This window comes from Nansenia antarctica (genome assembly GCF_963989245.1).
Source record: "Nansenia antarctica genome assembly, chromosome: 1".
Lineage (NCBI taxonomy): Eukaryota > Metazoa > Chordata > Actinopteri > Argentiniformes > Microstomatidae > Nansenia > Nansenia antarctica.
Genome location: NC_137674.1, coordinates 52,219,305 through 52,240,469, shown reverse-complemented (window position 1 = coordinate 52,240,469; position 21,165 = coordinate 52,219,305). Strand labels below are relative to the sequence as shown.

At 39.8% G+C, this 21,165-nt stretch overlaps 1 protein-coding gene across 1 annotated transcript; it reads left to right on the top strand.

The window, feature by feature from the left end:
• Window positions 1–3,836: 3,836 nt before the first annotated feature.
• Window positions 3,837–18,989, top strand: LOC308151127 (uncharacterized protein; the record flags this gene model as incomplete). The annotated part of the gene is made up of 12 exons (XM_080523943.1): window positions 3,837–3,846; window positions 3,992–4,144; window positions 4,246–4,403; window positions 5,716–7,089; window positions 7,318–7,359; window positions 14,476–14,617; window positions 15,164–15,334; window positions 16,212–16,364; window positions 16,479–16,649; window positions 17,060–17,212; window positions 17,396–17,540; window positions 18,914–18,989. The coding sequence occupies 12 exons, from the start codon at window positions 3,837–3,839 to the stop codon at window positions 18,987–18,989; spliced, it is 2,748 nt and encodes a 915-aa protein (XP_080380069.1).
• Between the last annotated feature and the right edge of the window lie 2,176 nt (window positions 18,990–21,165).

Sequence of the window (21,165 nt, the reverse complement as noted above, 5' to 3'; positions counted from 1 at the left end):
TTTACCTGAAATTACATAGATGAACACATCAGGCACTCAAAAAACTAATAATTAAACAATAAGCATTAACACATAAGCATTATTGTGTAAATGCTAGGCCAAGGCTCATGTTCAAGTGAATGGCATAATCACAAAAACAATAAGATTAGGTGCTTTTTACTGAGAGATGTTTCCTTGTAGTAGAGTGTTGTTGAGGGATGATCACACAAGTGTATGTACACAATGACCATCCCAAGAAGAACAAGAATATAAACATACACAATGTCTGCATCAAAACATCAACTTTATACAGAATACGAAAAATATATACAATACAAGAAACCACAGTATAACGACTGACTATACTGGCTCTACGAAGGCCCACTCAGTAGGTCGTAAACCACATCATACATTACCAGCTATACAGGAATGACTGACTTTACCTGCTCCGTCTAGGCCCGCTCAGTAGATCATAAACCACATCATACACCTTTAGGATGTAAATCTAACCTCATGACTAACATAGTCATCCAAAAGAGAGCACTCAAAAACACTGCCATCCTCATCTTCAACCTTGTACTACAATCCTTCCTGGATACCAGCACTCCAATCCATTTTCATTACCATTTATATACATGTGGTTTATTTTTTGGCTGATGATGTCTGCAGCACTAACAGACACCAGCTCAACATAGGCTTCAATAAATTCCCTCCATAAATCCAATCCAATCCAACCTCCTTTCTCCATCATATTTAACATGGAAGATGGTCTTTGCATTAACATCTTTGGACCCTACAACTGTTGCCCTTTACCAGACTTTACTACCATTGCCTTCATCAATGCATGGTTAAGGGAAGAATTCTCAAGAATGGGAAAAAAATGTCAAGGGAACTCCGAACGAGATTGATCCAATTCAAGATTATTAATAGAATCTACTGGACACCATCCAGGCTACATAGAGTGGGTCTGGTTGACAGCTCGGAGTGCTGGAGGTGTAGTGACAGGAATGGTACTCTAGTGCATATGCTTTGGGGATGTCCAAAAACCCAGGAGTTTTGGCTAGCCATACATGGTTTTCTGGAAAAAATTGTTGGCCTTGACATTCCGTTCACCCCCAGTCTTTTTATTTTGGGTGACCCCAAAGCATTAAGTGAGGTGACTCCACCACTCGCCAATTGGATCCAGACTGCGTTAATGCTAGGACGGAAACTATTGGTTAAAGAGTGGAAGGCCTCATCAGCACCAGCACCGTCTCTGTGGCACATTTCTCTTGGGCAGCTGGCAGCCTTAGAACAATTATCATATAGGCTGCTAGAGAAGGTGGAGGATTACCGCTTGAAATGGGGGCAGTATCACTCATATGAGAAATAATGGCAACTCCAGCTCATGTAAATAGCAATATTTTTTAATTTTTTAATTTACTTTCATTTATGTATAAATAGCAATATCCCAAATGTAAAACGTGACAGTAAACTCCTATAAGTAGGATTGTTAGACAATGCTGTAGATTTATATTGCTGTACATCACCTTCATGTTTTGTTGTGTATATTATTTGTCTTTTTAATTTATTGCCCAACGTCAACGGTTACTTGTGATGTATGTCTGTTCATTGTCTGTTTATTGAAAATAATAAAAACTATAAATCATAAAAATCAATGCATGGTTAATTATGTTACCAAGCAGACTTCATCTGTGGCACCCTAACTTGAGGGAGTCCACTCCTCTTCCTACCTATATCCCTAACACGTGCACATACTGGATCCAAAACCAATTTGCCAACCAGGCCAAAATCTCAATCTTGCAACATACTGGGACACACTCAAATCTACATGTACTGCCTCAACTAACCTGTTATCTCCTATGTTATCTCCTAGGCTCCTTGTAAACTGTAAGAGCTCCCTGTTTAAAAAGTATATTATTATATGTTATATTACATTTATCTCTCTTACTGTAATCCCTATCTGCCCTATGATTTGTATCATCTAAATGCATGAGAACATTTACATAATGTCAGGCAACATCGCACTTTCCCTTTTCTGAAGTGATGCACTTTTGAACTCAGTTGAGGTTGTGTGAATCTGAATTGTTCTTCTATTAAATTGCAGGAATGACAATGTCAGTGAAATGGTGGTATACCGCCACCTTCCTGATATGCTGCAACTTGGGAACAAGTGTTTGCATTGACATATCAAGCCTCTTTCCAGGGGTAAGACATCCATTTGTGTTATAAAGAGATGAATAACAACTTCAATGTTTGAACACAAAAACACTTTTAAAAACATTGAATGCTTTGCTTCTAAATTATTATTAGTGTATACCCAAATTATTTCTTTATTCTGTGTACTGGTGAATAGATTTCAACTCAACTCTAGGAATGACCTGAATTGTCACAAAGACAGAACACCTGATGATTGTCCACAAGGGGGTTATATGGCACTATACAATACAATACAATTGTACAATTGTACAATACAATATGATGGTATATTTTATATAATATATTTTAATGGTATGAAGATAGTGAACTCTGTTATTCCTTTTTCACAGAAATTCCCTCAATTTTTTGACAGCAAGATAGAGAGTAAGTATTTTAGTAACTTGCATATTTAACTTTTACAAAGTCAGTAAAAAAAAAACTCGAAATCATCTAATTTCATCAAATGTGTTCATGACATGTGAAGCATAATGCAGTGAGAACACTTGTCTTCTATATCCTTATCTTAAATTGTCCACAGTACCCCCTGTATGAATACATTGCTGATGTTTTTAGGTGCATTACAGTGGCACCACAGACATTCCAGTGATAGATAAACTGAGGACCAGTCTGAGAAACACCACTTACTCCATTACAATCAATAACCACATAAAAATCATAAAGCAACAACATCCTAATAGATTTAGGTGTTGTTAGTACATAGGTTCCCAGTGTACCGCAACCGAAGCAGTGATAGATGAAAGAGAGTGGCAATTGTATTTAGATGATCCATGATATTTCCATGATTCCTACATGTTCCTATTGGAAATACCACAGATTTACCAATGTTTATTTCATACATTGGCTATAGAAAGTCAACACACCCCTCCACTTCTTTTTTTGTGTGTGTTATAGACAACATTTTAAATGTATTAAATAAATACAAATTGTAATCAATCCACACACAAAACCCCATAATGACAAAGTGAAAACAAGTTTTTAGAAATGTCTGCAAATTTAAAAAAATGTAAACACAGAAATACCTCATGTGCATAAGTCTTCACACCCTTTGCAATGACACTAAACATTTGCTAAAAAGAAAAAATGTCATCAACAAATCACGAGATCAAATCAAGTTGAATTGAGTTCATCTTAATGCAAGGATAATAGTTTATGTCGTTTTGGAATCAATATCTTTGTTTGTATAGGGTCTCTGATTTGCATAAGAATGTCTAGAAAATAAAATATATATAATGTTTGCTTCACCCACCAGACTTTACAACAGACGCTCCAACAATACCAGGTACCTGAAGACATTTATTGAAACATTCTCCAAAAGCAACAGCTACGTAAAACAAACATGTGTTGTAAATGGATTACTTTAATATCTGAAACCTAATTAACTTGTGACAATGTTAATTCAAGTTTTCAGAGACCCACCAATAGACTCTCCAATAGACTCTCCAACAGACTCTCCAACAGACTCTCCAACAGACTCTCCAACAACAGACTCTCCAACAACAACAACAACAACAACAACAACAACAGAGTCTCCAACAACAACAACAACAACAACAACAACAGACTCTACAACAACAACAACAAACTTTCCAACAACAACAATAACAACAACAGACTCTCCAACAACAGAGTCTCCAATGATGACATCAGGTAATCTTAAGACTGAAAAATGTTCTGATAAATTCCGAAAAATCATTGCAACGTAAAGACTTCAGTGTAATCGAGGTATGACTTAATGATACATACTTTAATATGTGAAAGCTAATTATCTTATGGCAATGTTTATTTAACACAGCCCCACCAACTCTGTATGAGTACATTATTGATATTGAGGTGAACATCACAGACACTACAGTGATAGATCAACTGAGGACCAGTCTGAAAAACATCAGTTACCCCATCACAATCAATAACCAGATAGAAATCACTGATGTCAACTTCACTACAGGTAGGAACAGTCAGTTGAAAGCCTTAGAAGTAATTGCATATTAATTGTATACATATAATCATAATTATATGATATTACAAAGTTCACTTCTATATCTTCAGCGTGCTACCCAAACACTACTGGACACCAGTGCAGATGTGAGGACCAGTTCCGTTGGTCATGTCACAAGTGCACCACCTATGGGTCTTGTGATGACATCACTGATGACACGTGTGGATGCATCAATGCCATTCCTCCAGATGGAGAATACTGCCAGTCGGTACTCCACCAAAGTAAGCAGCAACATCCTGATAGGTGTAGGTGTGGTTACCATGTTGTAGGATTTATTCACTAAACAATATAATTTCTGCTTCAACCAACAGACTTTACAGCATGTCCAATAACAACAACAACAACAACAACAACAACAACAACAAGAGACTCTCCAATGACAACACCAGGTACTGAAAAACTGAAAACTGTTGATAAAAAATGTGAGGTGAAAGAAGTACTGAGTTATGCAATCACTACAACACTAACCATTTTCAGAGAGGGTAGGTACTGATTATGAAAAAAGTTCCGATTTAGAATTATGCTCAATCAATCAATGATTCAATCAATCAATCACGTTACTTGTATAGCAGTATTTCATTCTAACTTAACCTTTTGCAGTTTTTCTAGATTTTGTCTGCCAGGACAATGAATATGGTAATGGTCGCTTGAATGAGAGAGCAATGGCAGAATGTAATGCAGACGAGGTCGGAAGAAAGACTATGATTTGTGAAAGTAATGGAGAATGGAGACTCGAGGAAGACACGTGTATCTTGACTGCAATTAATGACTTACTGACCGGATCTCAGGTACAGCAAAACTTCTCCATGTTGATTATACATAAAAAAATATATAAACCCTAACAAGTTAATTTCACATAACATTTTTTTATTTCTTAGCAATTAAAGAGACCTATAAGTAATGTGATGACTTATTCTCCCAATGACTCAACGTTCACACCCGATTTATAGTATTTGAAAATAAGTCTGAACTCCTATAAAGTGTCTTGTCGATCAATGATTGTTTTTTTTATTCCATGTCCCTGTCAGCATTTGGATGAGGGGACAGTTACAGATTTTCTGGAAGAACTCAGTTTTAGCACAAAAGAGCTTGAGGAGAAGATCACAGTGTCTACTACGTCTATCATTGCTATCGTTGATATTCTGAACACTGTTGTTACTGTTTCAACAAATGTCAGTCAGCCTGCAATGGAGGTACGTAGAAAGCAAACAAAACAGTACTGTAATGATCCCTGGAGGTTGGTCAAATTAGAAGTCAGAGGATGGGCTCATTGTACTGCATGGAATGGAATAGAATGAGACATTGTATCAAACACGTGTTTCCATTCCATGCATTATAATGAGGCATCCTCCAATTTCTGCTTCCTCTGATCCACACAAAGGATATCAGAACAGAAAAAAGAAAAAACCTTGACAAAATTGCAGATGGTGGAGTAGCTGTATTCTTGTGCTTATTTTGCATCATACCACTAAAATCAAAGGCATTAATGACTAATTTAAGATTTCTCTTTTGAACTGTAGAATTTTCTGGAAACTGTGGACGTCCTGGTTTCTGATGAAGCAAGAGACTCCTGGACGGTTCTAAATGCCAATGAAACCTCTAACACCAGTTCTTTATTACTGGGCTCCCTCGAAACTATTACAAATGGACTGGTTGGGGACTCATTTGCTATCTCAACTCAGCGCATTCTGTTAAACAGGACCACCGTTGGAAACTCATTCAGCGCAGACTTGAACTCCAGTGTCCAGTTAGACATTCCTGAAATTGATTCTCGCACCGTCTTCATAACCACGGTAACATTCTCCTCCCTCAACAATGTCTTACCTGCCAGGAACGGCAGCAATCAGAGTGTCAACGACAACACAATCAATGGATTTGTTGTGCTGATAAAGTTGAATGGGACAATTGATAATGTGACATTGAGCTTCGATAAGGTTAACCAGTCCCTTACGGCCAATCCTCAGTGTGTGTTCTGGAACTTCAGTCTCTTTGAAGCTATTGGGGGATGGGATGACGAAGGATGTGAACTGCAGTCTGATGTGGATGGAACTGTCACCTGTACCTGTAACCATCTCACCTCCTTCTCCATCCTGATGTCGTCCTCCATTCCCGAAGCAGTACGAGAAATTTTAGATTTAATTTCATACATTGGAGTGGGTATATCAATGGGAAGCTTGGTCATATGTCTCATTATTGAGGGGGTTGTATGGAAGGCTGTGACAAGGAACAGCACTTCGTACATGCGTCACGTCTCCATAGTGAACATCGCTGTGTCTCTCCTGATTGCCGACATCTGGTTCATCATTGGAGCAGCGATAGTGAAGAATCCAGCTGAAAACCCAGACGAAGACTTCACAACACCAGTAGGTCCATGTACCGCTGCAACATTTTTCATCCACTTTTTCTACCTCGCCCTGTTCTTTTGGATGCTTGTCACAGGCCTCCTCCTGTTCTACCGGACAGTCATGGTCTTCTCCCACATGTCAAAGTCGACTATGCTGGCTATTGGCTTCTCACTGGGCTACGGCGGACCTCTTATTATCGCTGTGGTTACCGTGGCTGCAACAGCTCCAAGTGGTGGTTACATTAGGGAAAGAGAGGCGTGTTGGCTAAACTTTGATAAGACCATGGCCCTCCTGGCGTTTGTGATCCCTGCCCTGGCCATAGTGTTCATCAACTTAATCATCCTTATTGTGGTTCTGTATACAATTCTGAGGAGTGATTCTGGAGACTCCAGACAACCAGATGAGAAGAATGCGATGATGGTCATCGCCAGGAGTCTGGCCATTCTGACACCCTTCTTTGGACTTACCTGGGGGCTGGGAGTAGGAACCATGACTAGTCCAGAGAATGTGGGCATCCATATTGCGTTTGCATTCTTCAATTCATTACAGGTAACTGCACATGTATTGGTGGGTTTCTGGTTCTAGTTTCATACACATAAAGACACACATTTCCAAAATGTAATGCTCCTAACTAAGGGCATTTGGGTACAGTAATAATATTATGTCCTGAAGTGTGAAATGATTACATTGCATAACAATTTTCTGTGAAATACTGTACAGTGTGGTATGCACAGAAGATTAATACTAAAGTCTTCATTCCATTTTTCCATTTCCAAGGGTTTCTTCATTTTGGTGTTTGGCACACTTCTAGATTCCAAAGTATGTGTATTTGTGTGTGTGAGTGTGTGTGTGTGTGTGTGTGTGTGTGTGTGTGTGTGTGTGTGTGTGTGTGTGTCTTACATTATTACCAATATACTGTAATATGTGTTAGTGTAAATATGTGCTGATTCAGACATATCATCTGCTTTCAGATCCGGGCAGCTATAGTAAGAACAGTCTCTTCAGAAAGTGGAAGCTCTAACCATACAAACGTAAGAACATTTTGACACACAGTTATGCTAAACTGTTTGTAAACGGTATTATAAATCTCTGCACACCTAAGGATAAAACAATTATAATTGTTATTGGTGTAGAATACTAATACAAATAATACAAATACATACAATTTATTTTTCAAGACCCAAATATCTTTACAACAACAGGCCTGGAAAAAAAACAAGAGGGACAGAGAAAATAAAAGAGATTGGAGGAGGAGGAAAATACTAGTTTACTTCATTATCATCTCCTTCGTTCTCATTTGACAGAAACATAGTTTCTATATTGTTCAGTTGGGTCTTGATAGTTTCAGATCAGGTTTGCTACCTGAAGTTTATATTGCTTTATACAATCCACATAATATGTTATATGTTAAATGATATTAGCGTTTCTCCATTCCAGAGCTCTGGTATAACATCGACAACCAGTGCATTGGACTTCTTCAGAAGACTGGGGAGGAGGAGTAAGTAAATGTGTAGATAAGAAACAACTTATTTGTTGAATTTCACTGTTCCTGTGTCTAGGTATTTAACTGTATCTGACCAAATTTCTTTTGGTTTTCCAGTTGGCCCAGAGAGTGCAAATTCCAACATCAATGGTGGTGTTTCAGAATCTCTCAACACCTAATTCTCTACACCAGTCTCTGGTAACACTCAACATTCAGTTGCTCTTACACGTCACCTTTTGTAATTAGTTTAGCAATGGCACTGTATTAACAGTCCTGTTATAACATTATATTAGAAACAGTAATGTTTTCATTGCTTTGTAATAAGAGTTCAGATTACACAAGTGGAATAAGAATATGGAATATGACAACCCTCGGGTACATAAGGTTCAGAGATAGGAAATGTTAGAATAGGTATAGCATAGCATAGAGTACAGCACAGTGTTTTATTTGTATAGTATAGTATAGTGGATAGTGTACAGCCTTTATTTATGTAAACCAGCTCTTTTCCCTTGTTTTTAGTTTTTTTTTCCTAGCACCAGGGGAGCCCCCCCCTCCCAAATTTCGTTGTTTGGTACCTGTACTATATCAATGACAATAAAGACCATTCATTCATTCATTCATTCATTCATAAGGACCAGTATATCTGCATACTGTCACTATAACAGCAACTTGAAAAGAGCAACTCCACGTCCAGTGATAGGTACTGTAGCAATGGGATATTGACCCAGTAAGTCACTATTGTATGTTGCCATGTCTGCATGGGAAGGCTGGTCGAGGTAGAATAAGGACAGACTTATTGTAATGAATTGAATGGACCCCTGGACTACACACATATAGGGCCGGTTTCACAGACAAGGCATAAGCCTAGTTCTGGATTAAATCATGCTTTCAATGTAAAATCTCCATTGAAAATGTTTTTTTGTCTCGGATTAGGTTTACGCCTTGTCTCTGAAACTGGCCCATTATGTGTCAATCTGAATGATAACTCTGAGCATGTTTATAGTAGTAATATTTATGCCTATATATAATGGTTGCCAGACCTGGAGAATCTCCATTGTAGATGGATTGTAATCTCAGACATTGTTCAGGTGCAAAAGAGATTCTAGTAATTTCTGTTGAGTTTACAGGGTTATTGAGTTTAATAAGGATTAAGAAAGAGTGACACCACTGTGAATGAATAACCTGTTTTGTTGAGGTCTCAAACAACATATAGCACTTTACATACTGTGTACGGTATTGAAGGACTTGTTTTAATGCATGATGGAGTTATTCCAGAAGGCAACATTTTAATAGAATAGATGGACAGACATTCACATTATGAGCAAACTACAAAGGTCAGTTAGCTGCTACTGTGCAGCATTCTTAAGTATTATACTGTACAACAGAGAATGTTGTTTTACTCTGCAACATTATGTTATTTGGGATTTTTTTGCCTTTATCACTTATGAATTTGTTAAGATGAAGAATGTTCCACCCTCACCTGTATGTGGAGTATGCTATTGTCATCCAATGTGTCTTTAGTATGTGTTAAATCCAATGAAAAGATGTTCAAAAACCAAAAGATTAAGTATGTTTTTGCTGGTGTACTTTTTTTTCCCACGGGTATGTGTACGTGTAATGATATGTTGCAAGTACAAAACATGTATTGATGATGGTGGTCTGTTGATAGGAGACTGTGTGTCATCTCCACTGAGTATTTTTCATGAACTTGCTCCACTGGTGTAATTTTGCAGTTGGATCAAGAACTGCTGTTACTATTAAAACTACAGTGATTCTAGTGAAACAATGATAATAATGTACTTTGTTATGGTGTGTAAAGTTTGACAGCCAAGTATCTGCATTTGTCTGTCAGTGTTACAGTGCTGCGTGCTTGTTTGGGTACCAGCAGTGACCCACTGTTGAGTCAACAGAGAGTCACTTTTCCAGCGTATAGGCTCAAGGAAACAGATGGAAAGTAAACCTGTCATGCCAGTGTCTGTGTCATTTTGCTGTACAGTGTGATGCTCATGCCTAGCATAGTTACATGATGTTGCTGTGTGCGTCTGGACTGTAAGCTTCCTGGAGAAATATGATCATTTGAATGTCACACAGAGAAGTAAACAGTAAGGTAAGACTTAATCAGGTGTTTAGTTATTTAAAAAGTATTTAAATGATAAGCTTTGTTTCGGTCAGACCTAGCTATTTGGCTTTTCAAATGAAAATCATGTCTAGCATGGTAATTACATAATAATTACGTTGTTATTTCTTTGAAACAAGGATTGTGTTATTTGGTAACAGGTAGTTGCTGACTGTATTTGATACGTTTATAGACAGTGAGAACTAGAACATATTAATTGTGAACACATGATTCCTTAAAGGATATTAACTGAGAAAGGACTCTTAAATAAAACATTCTTAAAATGTTTAGCAAGTGTTCACATATGTACGAGGCCAGTGTTTAATATTCAGATTCAGATTAAGATTCAGATTCAGATTCAATTTAATTGTCATTGGCATAGTACAAGAACAATGACAATGAAATGTATTCAGCATAATATTTCTGTTCTGCTTATGCATATGCTCATCTCATGCCTAGAGATGTTTCATTGAAAGCTAATAGTGCCCTGGACTGTCAGTACAATGTGATTAGCATATGTATAAATTCCCCATATGTTATATGCTTGCATACAACAACAGGGCTAATTTATATTCCAGTAAAGTAGCATTATCACCAGGAACAGTTTAAGACTGCCAGTTGTTTTTCACTATGACAAGCTGATGACTTATATGATCTGTTCTGTCTAGCAAGTCGGGGGTAATACAGGGAAGCTATATGTGGAGGACTCAGAGTCAGTACTGTGGGAGTAGTTAAATGTCCCCCTCCGTAAATACTGTGTTGAAAGCCAGATGTTTCCTATTAACTATGGTGTGTCCATGTCTCACTTTATAACTTAAAGTGAGATACCAGAAAACCTTCTGTACACACAGCCTTGGTACCATTAAGACCTTAAGTTAACCAACTTATCTGGTCTTATACTGTACTTTGGCAAGGAAGCAAAGTACAGTAGCATAGTGTGGCATTGTTGAATGCAGAAAGACCTGTTCAGTAAGTTACCTAGAACTGCTGGTTTGCTTTTAATGACCACGTTATCAGGTTCCATGCTTTGATACCGGTACATACAATGCCCTCCAGTATGAGGAAGAGAAAGGGAACAAAATGACTCAACCATCACAAGATACAGTGTAAATCAGGGGAGGCTTGTGGAAGTAGAAGTTGAAGGAACTGCTCACTGTAATGCATAGAATGGAATGAGGAATGGTATCATTCCTGGTCCAGTCCAAGTTCCATCAGTCAACCATAAACTACTCAAGCCAGTAGTAAACTATTCAAAAGCATGATCCAAAAACATGTTTCAAAAACAATTTCCGACCTCTAATGAAATTGTGAACCAAGCATACTGTTTTTTTCTTAATCATCTACAATCACGTCTTGGACAGACAAAACACCTAATGTGTTTCCAGATTCAGATCTGTCTCAGGTTTCAAGATTTGATGCTTGAAACCAGTTCTTCCATGATTTATCTCACTTACTGTAATCCCTATCTGCATTATGATCTGTATCCTCTACTATTGACATGAGAACATTTACATAATGTCAGGCAACATGGCACTTTCCCTTTCCCAAAGTTCTGAAGTGACTTTTGAACTCAGGTGATACATCTAAGTTAGCTAGTTTGAATTTGAATTGTTCTTTTATTAAATTGCAGGAATGACAATGTCAGTGAAATGGTGGTATATCGCCACCTTCCTGATATTATGCGGCAACTTGGGAACATGTGTTTGCTTTGAAATATCAAGCCTCTTTTCGCAGGTAAGACATCCTGTCACGTACTCCACTTCCACGTAGCCTATGCCAGCCTCTCTGTCTGTGTGTCTGTGTGTGTGTGTGTGTGTGTGTGTGTGTGTGTGTGTGTGTGTGTGTGTGTGTGTGTGTGTGTGTGTGTGTGTGTGTGTGTGTGTGTGCGTGCGTGCGCGCGCGCGTGTGTGTGCGTGTGTGTGTCGCCTCAGACTCTAACGATCCAGTTTCATCATCATCTCCACCTGCTTGGTCTTCACACCTGTGGTTCATGTTCTCATCAATCTGCAGTATTTAAACTATGGCTTCTCATCCACTCACCACCAGATCGTTTGTTGTTCTCACATGTCAGTCTCACTCTCTGCCGCTTTTGTAGCAATTGTCTAAGAAGTTTCTTGTGTCTAGTCTTTGTCTAACCACGCTCTCTCTGTGCTTTAGTACTGCCCGGTTTCTGCCTGCCTGCTCTGCCCTGCCCGCCTGCCTACCCTGCCTTGCCTGCCTGCCTACCCTACCCTACCTTACCGTGCCTACCCTGCCCTGCACCCCTGCCTTCCCTGCCCTGCCCACCTGCCTTCCCTGCCCTGCCCATCTGCCTGCCCTGCCCGCCTACCCTGCGCACATACTTACCTGTTCTGCCTGCTTGCCCTGACCACCCTGCCACCCAGCTCTGCTTATCATTTTACCCTGCCTTCTGGTTCCCCCCTTTTCCTTCATTAAAACCCGGCTTTTTTATTTATGTGGTCCTGTCTCTGTGTTCTGCACTTGGGTTCCATAGCTCTGACCGTAACAAATCCATTTATGTTAATATAAATAAATTAGTAACAATTTCAGTGTTTGAAGACATTTTACAAAAATGCTTTTACGAACATTGAATGCTTTGCTTGTAAATTATTATTAGTGTATACCTAAATTAGTTCTTTATTCTGTTGACTTCTCAACTCTAGGAATGACCTGAGTTGCATTTTGACAAAGACTGAACTCCTGATGACTGTCCACTAAGGAGCGCTATAGCACTTATGGAATTAGAGATAGAGTTATCTAAAAGTTAACACTGAATGCAAAGCCAAGCTCACATTACATTACTATTCAAGAAATACAATATGATGGTATATTTTATAAAATATATTTTAATGGTATGAAGATAATGAACTCTGTTATTCTTGTTTCACAGCAATTCCATAATTTCAGAGTAAAAAGAGAAAGTAAGTATTTTAGCAACTTGTATATAAACCCCTCAAAAAAAGTTTGGAAACGTTATTTTGGTTGATTATTCCTCCCCTTTAATAATATTGTATTTTATATCGTTGGAAAGCCTGATTAGTCACCTCTACAATGAGGTACAACTTGTAAGGATCATGCATTCGTGGAATGAGCAACACAGCTAAACGTGTGGGTAGCGGCCCAAAAATATTTGCCAAAATCCCCTATATTCTTCTGTTGGTATTCACTCTCGTTTTGAGTTGCTTGGTGGATTGGATGATTGCACTCTCCCACAGTAATAAGGAAAAAACAACACATATTGGCCATTTTTACACTTTATTCATTTTACACTGTCAGGGACCTCAGTAGCGTGTGGAAGATCCATACGCAGTCACAACAGCTTGGCACCTCCTCATGCAGGTCACCAGCCTGGTCACACACTGCTGAGGGACGGCATCCCATTTCTCAACAACGCAAGTCAGCCAACATGGTTGCGTTGGTCACTCTGGCACGTACAGCACCCAAGCTGATCCCACAAGTGTTCAATTGGGTTGAGGTCTGGACTCACGGCAGGCCATTCCACCCTCTCCACTCCCAAATTCTGGAGGTGCTCTGTGATGATCCTGGCTCTGTGGGGGCGAGCGTTGTCCTCCTGGAGGATGGAGTTAGGTCCCAGATTCTGGAGATATAGGATCGCCACTGGCTCCAGAATATCATTCCTGTCAATTAGGTGCCATTCAGGTGCCATTCACACACCTGTGACTGGCATACACCTGCCAGCACTTGAAGCTCAAAACGCGAGTGAATACTATTGCAGGTGATTTTGGCCCAAAAAATTGGGCTGCTACCCACACGTTTAGCTGTGTTACTCATTCCACGAATGCATGATCCATACAAGTTGTACCTCGTTGTAAAGGTGACTAATCAGGCTTTCCAACACTAAAATACAATACCAATTGGTATTATTAAAGGGGAGGAAGAATCGACTGAAATAACGTTTCCAAACTTTTTTGGAGGGGTTTATACAGTATAAACTCAAAATCTCATGTCATCATCAAATGTGTTCATGAAATGTGAATAGCATAATGCAGTGAGAACACTTGTCTTATATATGCTTATCTTAAATTGTCCATAGTATCTCCAACTCTGTATGAGTACATTGTTGATATTGAGGTGAACACCACAGACACTACAGTGATAGATCAACTGAGGACCAGTCTGAGAAACACCAGTTATCCAATCACAATCAATAACCAGATAGGAATCACTGATGTTAACATCACAACAGGTAACAATATTACATTTGTTTTACATTTGATCATATTGTTAAACTCATAATTCAGTATATGGATGGATATTTATGTTTCAATTCAACTTAATGTCTTCAGTGTGCTACCCAAACACTACTGGATACCAGTGCAGATGTGAGGACCAGTTCCGTTGGTCATGTGACAAGTGCACCACCTATGGGTCCTGTGATGACATCACTGATGACACGTGTGGATGCATTAATGCCATTCCTCCAGATGGAGAGTACTGCCAGTCGGTAATCCACCAAAGTAAGCAGCAACATCCTGATAGTCTTAGGCATTGTTTGCATGTTGTTAGATTTCATCAATAAACAATACAATTTCTGCTTCAACCAACAGACTTTACAGCATGTCCAATAACAACAACAACAACAACAGTCTCTCCAACAACGACACAGGGTACTCTTCAGACTGAAATATGTCCTGATGAATAACGCAAAAAGCATAGCAATTTAAAGACTTGAATATAGACATTGATATCTGAAAGCTAATTAACTTGTTACAATGTTTATTTGAAGTTTCCACAGTACCACCAACTCTGTATGAGTACATTGTTGATATTGAGGTGAACACCACAGACACTACAGTGACAGATCAACTGAGGACCAGTCTGAGAAACACCAGTTACCCCATCAAAATAAATAACCATATACAAATCACTGATGTCAACTTCACTACAGGTAGGAACAGTCAGTTGAGAGCCTTGGAAGTAATTGCATGGCAATTGTCTACGTATAATTATAATTCACTGAATTACATTATATGATATTTCAAAGTTCACTTCTATATCTTCAGTGTGCTACCCAAACACTACTGGATACCAATGCAGATGTGAGGACCAGTTCCGTTGGTCATGTGACAAGTGCACCACCTATGGGTCCTGTGATGACATCACTGATGACACGTGTGGATGCATCAATGCCATTCCTCCAGATGGAGAGTACTGCCAGTCGGTGCTCCACCAAAGTAAGCAGCAACATCCTGATAGGTGTAAGTGTTGTTACCATGTTGTAGGATTTGTTCACTAAAGGACAAGCAAGGACAAACAGACTGAAGCTCAGCTTCTACCCTAGGGCCATTCAGGCCCTGAACACAGCAAAGACCTAGGTTCTAGGCCCTGGACAATCTAGACAATTTGATGGCAGCTACTAGATTGAAATCAAGTGCAATACTGAAACACAACTGTGAACATTTCAAACCTGCAAACTGCGACACTTTAAATGAATGTGCAATAACACTATGTGCAATATGACAACCCTCGGGTACATAAGGTTCAGAGATAGGAAATGTTAGAATAGGTATAGCATAGCATAGAGTACAGCACAGTGTTTTATTTGTATAGTATAGTATAGTGGATAGTGTACATAGCCTTTATTTATGTAAACCAGCTCTTTTCCCTTCTTGTTTTTAGTTTTTTTTTTCCTAGCACCAGGGGAGCCCCCCCTCCCAAATGTCGTTATTTGGTACCTGTACTATATCAATGACAATAAAGACCATTCATTCATTCATTCATTCATTCATTCATTCATTCATTCATAAACAATATAACTTCTGCTTCAACCAACAGACTTTACTGCATGTCCAATAACAACAACAACAGCAGACTCTCCAACAACAACAACAACAACAACAACAACAACAACAACAACAGAGTCTCCAACAACAACAACAGAGTCTCCAACGATGACATCAGGTAATCTTAAGACTGAAAAATGTTCCGATAATTTCTCAAAAATCATTGCAATATAAAGACTTAGTGTAATAGATGCATGACTTAATGATACAGACTTTAATATTTGAAAGCTAATTAACTTGTGACAATGTTTACTTATCGTTTCCACAGCCCCACCTACTCTGTATGAGTACATTGTTGATATTGAGGTGAACACCACAGACGTTAAAGTAATAGATCAACTGAGGACCAGTCTGAGAAACTTCAGTTACCCCATCACAATCACTAACCTGATACAAATCACTGATGTCAACTTCACTACAGGTAGGAACAGTCAGTTGAGAGTCTTGGAAGTAATTGCATGGTAATCGCCTACTTATAATCATAATTCACAAAATTACATTATAAGTAATTTCAAAGTTCACTTCATGTCCTCAGTGTGCTACACAAACACTACTGGACACCAGTGCAGATGTGAGGACCAGTTCCGTTGGTCATGTGACAAGTGCACCACCTATGGGTCCTGTGATGACATCACTGATGACACGTGTGGATGCATCAATGCCATTCCTCCAGATGGAGAATACTGCCAGTTGGTACTCCACCAAAGTAAGCAGCAGCATCTTGATAGTTGTAGGTGTGGTTACCATGTTGTAGGATTTATTCACTAAACAATATAATTTCTGCTTCAACCAACAGACTTTACAACATGTCCAACAACAACAACAACAGACTCTCCAACAACAACAACAACAACAACAACAACAGACTCTCCAACAACAACAACAACAACAACAACAACAACAGAGTCTCCAACAACAACAACAACAACAACAACAACAACAGAGTCTCCAACAACAGAGTCTCCAACGACGACATCAGGTACTCTTAAGACTGACAATTTTTCTGATTTCTCAAAAATCATTGCAATGCAAAGACTTCAGTGTAATAGATGCATGACTTAATGATACAGACTTTACTAATTCACTTGTGACAATATTTTCTTATCGTTTCCACAGCCCCACCAACTCTGTATGAGTACATTGTTGATATTGAGGTGAACACCACAGATGTTAAAGTAATAGATCAACTGAGGACCAGTCTGGGAAACTTCAGTTACCCCATCACAATCACTAACCTGATACAAATCACTGATGTCAACTTCACTACAGGTAGGAACAGTCAGTTGAGAGTCTTGGAAGTAATTGCATGGCAATTGTCTACATCCAATCATAATTCAATCAATTCAAAGTTCACTTCAATATCTACAGGTAAGAATGTTGGTAATTATACCATAGTGATAACTGCTGTTTGAATTTGAATTGAGATTTTTTATTTTGCTTGTGTGTCTTCAGTTTGCTACCAGAATGGTGCTGGATTCCAGTGCAGATGTGAGAACCAGTTCCGTTGGCCATGTGACAAATGTTTTTCTCATGGGTCCTGTGATGACATCATTGATGACACGTGTGGATGCATCAATGCTATTCCTCCTGATGGAGAGTACTGCCAGCCAATTACAAGTAAATATCCTATTGCTTTCTTATTTTACTGTAGTTTTCAGGCCACATCATTTGGATTTCTTGAATTTTTTTGTTAAACTTTGTTTATTGGGTTTTGCAAGAGCATACAATTGTGACATCAGAGCATTCATAAAAAGTAAAAAAGTACATATTCACTCTATAGAAAATACATTATAAAAAAGTGACAATTGACATATTGCTTAACACCAAAACAGCTTACAAAGACTGACAAAACTAAAATAACCAGACCAAAAAATGTATCCTCTGAACGAACTGGAAGAATGGACCCCATCGTTTCCCAAATGTATTGGAGGAGCTGTCATGCCAAAACCTGGCACTGCCAAAACCTGTTAGGCCTAATCGTTTCGAACGCTCTTGCTAATCGTTTGCTAATCGTTCGAACGTTCAGACTAGGTGGCGTCTGTGACGTCATTCTACTGCGCTGTGTTTACTCCCGCAGCAGATTAATGTGTGTATCTTAAACTGCGAAGACAAATGTAATCTTCTTGCACTTGAATAGCATTAAGGTTGATGCAGGCTCACTAGTCAGCTATATAATATATAACATTTTATATGAAAACACCTGCTAGCATGCTAATTTCACACGTAATTCGCTCCGCTAACGTAGTACGGAGTTGGCTAGTTAAACCACATCACAGTGATAAATATAATTCCATAATCAGCAGGAAGAGAGCGCGGAGAGCACCTCGGGTTGGGAGAGCCCTTATACAGGGATTAAAGTTCTCCGTCGCTACGACGGATTTCCGTCAATTTTTTCCAAGTCGCGACGGATTTCCGTCAATTGGCTACATATGTCCAGTGTACTAGAACCACTCTACTACGGAGTGTTTGTCCGTGAATAACACCGGCTATGCCCCGGGGTAGAAACACAAGACTATGGCTGGATAAGGTCTACAGGTCTCCACGGTCATTTTAAGCCGTCAACCAGCCCGCTACGACCACGGGAAGTCATGTTAAAAGTGAAGTTACTTCTGTTAAACTGGCGCTAAGCTAACATCGCTAGTCGCTAACTCCCTCCTGGCCTTAAAGAGACAAGCGCCCTTTTCTCATCTCAATCTCAAAGAGCTTCATTAGCTCACCACATCTACACATTTGGTCCCACACACTCCAGATTTGAACCCAAGGTTCTACCCAGGGTTAGTTACCCCTGGTAGAAAGCCCTTTGCTCTCAGACCTTCAGAACCCATTGAAAGTAGTGGAGGTACTCCAGAAGTCCAAATGCATCTCTAACCCTAGGAAACCCTAGGAAGCCCTAACCCTAATGGCATGAAAATGCAACATGTTGTACTCCCTGTACCCCTGTACGTGTGAGAACATGTCTTTTTACACTAGGCACTTCACATCAAGCATTAGAGCTCCCTACAGGTTCCCGCTAGCTCGCGTGCAAGGCCTCCCAGGAATGGCCTAGGACTCTGAAAGTTGATTTGGTACAATCAAGGAGTGTGTAGAGTTTGGTGACTGTGACTCTTTCCATGCCCGTTCCCTGGGCCCAAACGTACGCCAGCAGCAGCCACCCACTTTAATGAAGGCTTTTCCGGCCTAGTGGTTAAAGGAAGGTTAAAGGACTTTAGCTCAGCAACCACAAGTGCCACAGACACGGTTCAGATATTTTACGAATCGGCTCGGCCCCACCGACAGGCCACACCCACTTTCATACAAGCCACTCCCCCTAATTGTCTAAGCCACACCCATTATCTGATTATTTGTATGTCAGAGTCAACCCTTGCAATAAGTATCAATCTTATTTCATGAATTGAAAACAGCATTGATATCACATAAATCAGAATCAGAATCAGAATCAGAAGACTTTTATTGCCATGACATGTAAACATGTTAGGAATTTGGTTTGGAACAATGGAGCACGGTTTACAGCAGGACAGGTGCAAGACAGGACAAGACAGTGCAAACCAACATCGAAGTGCAAGAGTCATAATTAATATAAATATAATAGCAGAGATCAAGTGTTCAAGTGTTCATATCCAGACAGTCCAGTGGGGGTGGAGGGAGGGTAGATAGATAGATAGGGGGTCAGGTCAGGGGGGGGGGGGGGGGGGGGGGGGGGGGCAGCGGCATTTAGGAGCCGGATGGCTGTGGGGAAAAAGCTGTTTGTATGTCGGGCCTTCACAGTTTTTAGGGACCGCACCCTCCTGCCTGAGGGGAGCGGGGCGAAGAGACCGTGTACTGGGTGTGCGGGGTCAGCCATGATCTTCCTGGCCCTCCCCAAAGCCCTACTTTTAAACAGGGCCTCAAGGGGGGGCAAAGGGCAGCCAATCACCCTCTCCGCCGAGCGTATCACATAAAAGCAAACTGGCAATAGAAAAGCTGTTCAAAAGAATCTTCTTCCCTTAAAACGCTAACTTTATAAAATACAAACATATAGTGGAGGTTAAAATGAGAATATGACTTGGCTTGAACAAATTTTCAGTCAGGAGATTTTTTTTTGCTTTAATCCCTGCCCTTATAAGACCCGACTATCAAATAAAAGCAGAACGGAATAAACGTTATTAAATACAACGTTATAAAATGCAAACGCAACTTGAGCCTTAGGGACAAGCATCCTAAAACAATGCACAGCAATTCAACTTAATTTTTAAAAAATGTGTTTCGTTCAAGATCCATTAGAATAGGACATGTACAGTTATGATAAGTACAGTCATATGTAACTTTTGGACTAGTATAGTAGTTGATATTGTAATAAAACGTGGATCCACCCAAATAGGGTGGGAGACCAATGTCAGACGATGAACAAACACACCACGAGTCCACACGGATTCAGAAAACGGAATAAACTTTATATATATACACAACACTTCAAAATTCATAGGGGGGAATTCATCAGGGGGATAACGTTTGCAAAAGAACTGTACAGGTTACAATCAGGTATATAATAATAGTTAGGGAGTAACATATCATTCACAAATTCAACGATAATAGAATAAAGTCAAATAAGTAAAGTAAGTAATAATAATGTAAAGGGGGTAACAGCTGGGGCGTTAGGGAGTAACATCTGGAGGGTTAGGTAACATCTGGGGGGTTAGGGGGGAACATCTGGGAGGTTAGGTAACATCTGGGGGGTTAGGGGGGAACATCTGGGAGGTTAGGGGGAACATCTCGGAGGTTAGGGGGTAACATCAATGAGGTTAGGGGGTAACATCAATGAGGTTAGGGGGTAACATCTGGGAGGTTAGGGGGAACATCTGGGAGGTTAAGGGGTAACATCTGGGAGGTTAGGGGGTAACATCAATGAGGTTAGGGGGTAACATCTGGGAGGTTACGGGGTAACATCTGGGGGGTTAGGGCGTAACATCTGGGAGGTTAGGGGTAACATCTGGAGGGTTGGGGGTAACATCTGGGAGGTTAGGGGGTAACATCTGGGAGGTTAGGGGTAACATCTGGAGGGTTGGGGTAACATCTGGGAGGTTAGGGGGAACATCTGGAGGGTTGGGGGTAACATCTGGTAGGTTAAGGGATAACATCTGGAGGGTTGGGGGTAACATCTGGAGGGTTGGTGGGTAACATCTGGGGGGTTAGGTAACATCACACCAATCAGCTCTCCTGTTGAGGTAAGCAATAACCATCTTGTT